At 47.2% G+C, this 6,926-nt stretch overlaps 1 protein-coding gene across 1 annotated transcript; it reads right to left on the bottom strand.

Annotated features, from left to right (window-relative positions):
- Nucleotides 1–1,241: 1,241 nt before the first annotated feature.
- LOC127771637 (reticulon-like protein B12) lies at nucleotides 1,242–3,053 on the bottom strand. The gene is made up of 4 exons (XM_052297563.1): nucleotides 2,816–3,053; nucleotides 2,555–2,735; nucleotides 1,812–2,023; nucleotides 1,242–1,687 (listed from the first exon to the last, which is right to left on the bottom strand). Exons 1-4 carry the CDS (start codon nucleotides 2,886–2,888, stop codon nucleotides 1,509–1,511), a joined length of 645 nt encoding a protein of 214 aa, XP_052153523.1. The 5' UTR covers nucleotides 2,889–3,053; the 3' UTR covers nucleotides 1,242–1,508.
- Nucleotides 3,054–6,926: the final 3,873 nt, after the last annotated feature.

Raw genomic sequence — 6,926 nt, 5'->3', positions numbered from 1 at the left:
GTTTCCGCGTGTGTCTGTAAAAATCGGCATCCCATTTTCGCGTGCAGACCTTTAATAGGCCTGCACACAAAAATCAACTTTCGCTGGCGTGCCTCTTAACGGTCCGCACGTAAAAATAAGCCTATTTTCGCATGAGGACCCCCTTAAGAGGCTCTCTTAAAGGCCTGCCTACAAGTCTATCATTCCCTTCTTTCCACTCCTCGACACTTTAAAATTTTTCATCCTTATCCTCTCACTCTCTCACCTCTCCCTCACTCTCTTACTCTATCTCCTCTCTCATTCTCCTCTTGCGGTCTAGTGTGTGCGGCGAGTGCGGCCGGCGGTGGGCACAGACGGCGGTGGGCGCGGACGGCGGCATCCAGCGGCTTGGCGGTGGGCGCGGCTGGTGGCACCGATCGGCTCGGTGGCGGGCAGATTCGCCTCGGCAAGCTTCCCGACGGGTGACGGGCGGTGGGCGGCGTGGTTGATGGCGAAGGCGGCGGCTCCCTCGCGAAGCTCCGGCGGCGACGACAAGGAGGAGGTGGCCGGGAGCGGCGCTGATGGCCCCACGCATACGTGCCCTGGCCGGATCCACGCTGCCCTCGCCGCCGACAACGAGGAGGCGATGGCAGCCGGGAGAGGTGCCTCCGGCTTCGCGCGCACCCGCGCTGCCGCCACCGGATTTTACGGTTTCCATTTTTTGAATTTTTATTTTATTTTTTGGAATTTTATTTTTCCGTGCGGGCGACATAACCCGACCGCACGCGAAAATCCGATTATCCCTTGCGATTGGGCCGTCCACATGCGAAATATTTATTTTCAGACATCTAGCTACAGATGGGCAAGACCTCCACATTGGAAAACCCTTTTTGACTGCACGGAAAAATCCTTTTCGTATTAGTGGTTGGAGCTAATTCTTAAACATGATCTTATGGTTAAGCATGATCACCTAATTTTTTATACGGAATTAATGGAAGAGTAATGACCGGTGCCTGATGAATCCATAGGACCGCTTAAACTCGTGTGTGGCGTTGTAGATGGTGCAGTAGTGGTATACCATACATGGTACTAGACATGGTGTAGTACTAAACTCCCAGACTTCTTGAGTAGTTATAGCCAAACGAGGTTCTCAGAAATCTGAATGCTATTGCAGTGGATCTCCATCTGATGTGTTCTTACACAATATTGTCACTCCATTTCGCAGTCGACATAAAAAAAAAGAGAGAAAAAAACCCTGAAAACGAGTGATCGAAGGCCAAAAGAAACCAAAATCTGCACACTGTTTTGTCCCTTTGGACATAATTTACAAACGCAACCATTACAGGCATCTCAACAAGAACTGCATCTCTGACCATCAAGGCCCCAACTATCTGCATATGATTGAAATCAAACAAACAAAACCAGCACTCCATGGGGGAAAAAATCAATCAACCTATCCCTCTCTCTATACAGGAAACAACAAATCAATCATCATCCAGTTAAAAACCCAATTCCACCATCTTGTACAAGCAAACACAATATTGATCAGGTCATGGCTCTTTCAGAACCTCAATAACCAAATCCCTAGCCCTGTGGAAGCACTTGGCAGAGAATCTCTCGTACACCATCTCGTACATCTGCAGGTTCAAATACGCAAACCTCATGTATCTGTCAATGCATTCCTCATACTTCTGGTACAATGCAGGGATGGTCAGAACAGCAACAATACCTGTCAGCATGAGGCAAAGAAACAGGGCGTGCTTACGATCAATCATTCCAATGCCAAACCATTGTACAAGTGCAACTAAATGTTGGAAAATTATACCAGTAATAAAATGATGGGAGCTGCTTACTTGTGTAACATAAAGTGGTGAAATCAGTCAGGCTGCCAATGATAGAAATGATCCACAGGCTAAGGAAGACTTGATAAAATAGCACTGAGTCTTTCCCGAGTGCGATATCATGGAAGACAGAGAAGACCGTGTTCATGCCAGAATGCAGCAGGGCTGCCACTTCATTCACAACCTGCTGCGAAACGCGCATCTCTGGAATTGGTGGCTCTGGCCTGCAAACTCATTTGTTTGCGCAACACAACCAGTATCCTTTAAAATGTTGCCAAAATTCCACAGCGATAGCCGATAAATGATTAACTCATCTGATTGAAGTAAAACATACTAAGCTGTTTGCAAGACAAAGCTTATTATTATCTACCCTTTAGCTCTCGTTATGTTATCTTCTTGGCATTTCAGTTAAATAGTTTACGGCGCCTACCTAATCTGACATCAGTATCACCTGGCTGGTTGTTAGATTGTCAATTATCATAATTTGGTCAATGAGAAAACATCTACCTACTCTTCTTACTGAAGTATTAATGATTAAATTGATGGAAGAATGTCAAAGACAATATCGAAAGCTGTGATGATGATAAGAATTAGTGCCTCAAAATTGTTTCTTCCATTGCTTAACTAACAGAATTCCGTATCCCCAAAAGGGAAAGTACAACACAAAATAAAAATTCCAATCCTGTGTCAAATCAGACTCGTGAGTCGTGATATGCAATAAAATGGCTAGGATTGAGGTGAGATCCCCATCTCACCTGTTGAGGAGGCGGGCGGCCTTGGCCCAGAGGAAGAGGACGGTGAGGAGGAGGAGGAGGACGTTGGAGGCGAGGGAGAGGAAGGTGTAGCCGCCGGAGCCGAAGAGGAGCCAGCCGGAGACGGTCGCCGCCAGCAGGCAGGCGCTCACGTCGCCCCGCCGCCACATCACCACGTCCCCAACTGCAACCATCGAATCGATTTAATCCTCGATCAAACAAAAGCTGGAAGCATCCTACATACCATCGGATCGAGACGCCTACCCAATTGCCTGATCAGCGGTGCGCCGCCGCCGCCGCCGCCGCCGGAGCAGCAAGAATCGTCACGACGATCCATGGACGGCGAATCGAATCAATCCGAACAAGCAGCGAATCAGCAACCAGCTGGCTAGACCGCGGATCGAAGGAGGAAGGGGCAAGTCAATGCCTTTTCCTACAAAGGAGAAGAATCGGGGATTTCGGAAACTTTCCCCAAATGATTTCTCTGTGTGCTGGACTCCACTCAACCACCGATGAACAGCTCAACTTCCTCCCAGCTCGCCGCTGGCGCAGCTCAGCCTGACAGGTGGGCCCTTCGCCGTTGTACAGCGTGGAAAGTTGCCACGTCGGACGCTAGTGGCCACGTCAGCCTCGCGTGCATGACAACGGTAAGGCCATTCATAGTGTATATACGTGGCATTCGGCCTCGACGCGCCAGCTCGGAGATTCCCCTCCACGCGAGCGTCGGTTAGGACCGATCTAATTTTGGGCACTTGTCTATCTATCTATCTATTTATACTTATACTAATTGGACAGTTTTTACGAACTCTTACGTTAACTAGAAAAATTTAACCTTTGATTAAACGGGATACGCAATCATCACCGTTAGTCATAAAATAAAATCACGCATCACACATTAAAGTGATCTAATCTCCATCCAATTTTAAATTTTAAAGCCCATCAAGTACCCATCTAAACATTACATAACCGTACGTATATCATCCTGGCTTTTTATCCATAAATCTCATCTTGCTAATTTAATAGATCTATTAACGAGAGAGCACTTGAGATCGTGAGATAACGAGAACACGTTGAGATTGGGTCGATCAGCACCAAAGGACCCACGTTCAATCTGGAGACGATATAATTGTGTGCGTCTGATCAGCGGCGGTTCACGCCACGCTCAATCCTAAACCTCTAGGGTATAGCACAGGTGCTATTTTTTGCTATTTTTCTTTCTATAGATATATTGGTTTCTACTTCTATCGTTCATCAATTGAAACGATTTTGATCATGACTCAGCTATGCCATCACATAACCTAGAAAGTTTTGAGCATTAAAATGCAATTCGACAATCTGGGGCAAGAAGATCTATCCATTGTCGCTGCATCCGTAATCCCTGAAGGTATCAGTGAACTCACACTTTTATATGATTATTTAAGACATTAACTATTTCTAAATTCGATCGTAATATAAAAAGATATGTTTAATTAATATAATAACTTTTAAAGAACATATGTTTTTCATGTGCACTGTACATAGTCTGTAACACGTATGTCAAATAAGAAATCTGATGTCATTGGATTTTCCTCCCTATATGCCAAATAAGAAATCTGATGTGCATCCTTCTCTAATTATATTTATTTCGATCAATGAATAGATGATTTTGGTAAAAAAAATACAGACTAATTCAGATGGTTTTCCTGTTATTAAAATTGAAAAACACTCAGCGTTTAACATCGTTTGTCGCTTTTAAAGCCCATTTAATCTGTGCTATGTCTACTGTATGTTGGCCACATTTACATCACATCTAATTTCTGTGATAAGTAAAACATGGCAAAAGAAATGCTAAATTATGACATCAACATGAAAACTGCCTATTAATTCCATAATCCATTATAAAAATTAGCAATCATGAAACCCGTGATTATATACTAAATCAAACAAATAAGGTACACTCTAGAACGAGTACACATCGATGTTGAGTAATTTTTAACTCCGAAATTATTAAAGAGAGAATCCCTTATATGCCACTACAATTTGACCAGTTCCCTTATATGCCACTCAAAATTGGCTTCTCCCTTATATGTCACTAGTTCAAGATTTTCTAACCTTTTATGCCACTCCCACCGCTATAGTGTTAGTTGACTGTTAGTCAAAGGTTAGTTATTTTCGTAAATGACCAATATGCCCTCTCAACTAAAAGTGTGTAAACTTTAAAAAATCATAACTAGTTTATTTTAAATCTTTTTTGAGTGAACAAAATTTTGTTAGAAGCAGTGAAAAATGCTCTTTATATTAAAAATATGGTTGTAAAACTGCATGTTTCATGCTTACATTGAAAATTTATTTGTCATGGTAATGGCTAAAATTGCATGTGATGCAGAAAAAATCAATTTTCATATTGTTGGCGGATGGCATGAGGCCCTTCGACCAAATCTGCCGAAACCCGTGGCAAAGACTATGGAGCAAGAACGGCGAGAGGCGAAGAGTACCTTGCCAGGCCAGAGGCGTCCCAGGCGAAGGGTGCAAGGCGAAGAGCATCTGCCGAAGGAAGACGGCTTCGCCATGGCAGGTTCGCCTCCGTGAGGGCCGAAGAAGCCTTTCCGGCCCGTCAAGCCTGGGGGCTATAAGGCCGGCAATCGCCCGACGGCCCATCAGGGGCCCATGAGCCTCCATAACTTTATGTACCCCTGTAAATGTCCCTTTCGTAAGGGTAATCATGTAAATTCCCCTGTATAACGTAAACCCTAATAGTAAGAACCTGTAATGGGGCTATAAATAGTCCCCTAGGGCCATGTAATAGGGGGATCACAAGAGAGAGATTCAAAATTTAATATACTTCGTTTCTTTCCAACCACTGTTGAGTATCCACGTCTTTCGACGTATGCGGTTGTCGTTACGACAACAGCTGGCGCCGACCGTGGGGACCTCCGAGCGAAACCACTGAGAGCGAATGCCACCGAAGAAGGTCGTGAAGGAGAAGGTTACCAGGCGAAAGGAAAGCGACGCCGGAGCGGACATGGCCGCCGAGGAGGGAGCATAGCCTTCGGTGCCCGTGGCCGAAGATGGAGGAGTACCATCTGCCTCCACATCCGCGCCATCACAACCGCCTTCGGCCCCTGCCACCTCTGTGCAAGTGCCGAACGCGGCCGATGTGGCGAAGGCGGCTGCGGCGGCAAGGGCACTCCAGACCAGGGAGGAGATCCTTTCGACAAGCCAACTGTTGGTGCCTCAAGCCGCTCCATCGCAGCCGGCAGCAGCCCCAACTGTGCTTGCCGCTGTGCAGGCCCAGTTCAGCCCTGACCTCGAAGCACAAACCGAAGCCGACATGGAAGCCATGCGACAGAACATGACATGGCTCCAAGACATGCTTCGCCAGATGCAAGAACAGCAACAAGCATACGAGGCGGCAAGGCGGACCAAGGTCACGCCGGCCCCAATCCTTCAGTATTCGGCGGGTTATGTCCCACCTCAAGTCCATCCGCAAGTGACGGCCCAGTCCTTTCCGCCACAAGTCGCACAAGCGCCAATGTACTTCGCCGGGCAGCCATCGACTGCAGCAGCGCATCTGGCCCCTCACGTGCAACTGCAAGCTCAACAATTCGCTGCCCAAGCACAACATCAACCACCTGGCCAAGCGCCACAAATACTGGTGGAAGGGGTTTCGACTCTGCAGGCGCAACTCCAAGCTTTCCTTCAGCAACTCAATCAACCCCACTACATTTCAAGTACAACCCCATCGGCTCACCCGGAGGGGAATACAAGTCAAGGATCACCTAATTGGTTGCCATCGAATCAGCCAGGCCTGGGGGCTTCTCCGTGGAATCAAGGACCGCAGTTCGACTTCATCAACGCTGCTCAGGCGCCAATTGTTCGGCAGCAAGCTCCAACTCCAGGCTTCAGAGCAAACCAAGCACCAATCCAAACTGCCATGACATGGTCATAGCCAACTTTCGACCCATCCATGGCGGCTCAGCAAGTATCTCCAATTGGAGCCAGGCAGTCGAATGCCATGGCCCAACCTCACGCACAAGCTGCAATGTCGCCCTTCGCCACACCGTACCCACAGCAAGGTGCGGTAAACAGGGCGGGAGGTGAAAAGGGGCTACCACTGAGTGGGGGAATCAAGACTCATCCAATCCCACCCCAGTTCAAATTCCCACCCGTCCCGCGCTATTCAGGTGAAACTGACCCGAAGGAGTTCCTCTCCATCTATGAGTCAGCAATCGAAGCGGCTCATGGCGACGAAAATACCAAGGCAAAGGTAATACATCTCGCTTTAGACGGCATCGCCCGTTCTTGGTATTTCAATTTACCAGCCAATAGCATTTATTCATGGGAGCAATTGCGCGATGTCTTTGTCCTTAACTTTCGAGGCACCTATGAGGAGCCG

The sequence above is a fragment of the Oryza glaberrima genome, chromosome 4 (genome assembly GCF_000147395.1).
Source record: "Oryza glaberrima chromosome 4, OglaRS2, whole genome shotgun sequence".
Lineage (NCBI taxonomy): Eukaryota > Viridiplantae > Streptophyta > Magnoliopsida > Poales > Poaceae > Oryza > Oryza glaberrima.
The sequence above is the reverse complement of the archived record's forward strand: the minus strand, read 5'-3'. Positions and strand labels throughout refer to the sequence as shown.

Bases quoted from the DNA above. Each gene is read 5' to 3' on its own strand.
- LOC127771637 (XM_052297563.1), bottom strand. From the start codon at position 2,888: ATGGATCGTCGTGACGATTCTTGCTGCTCCGGCGGCGGCGGCGGCGGC. The intron at 2,024-2,554 runs GTGAGATGGGGA...ATGAGTTTGCAG, and splicing joins GCCGCCCGCCTCCTCAACAG to GCCAGAGCCACCAATTCCAG. The intron at 1,688-1,811 runs GTAAGCAGCTCC...TCATGCTGACAG, and splicing joins CACCACTTTATGTTACACAA to GTATTGTTGCTGTTCTGACC.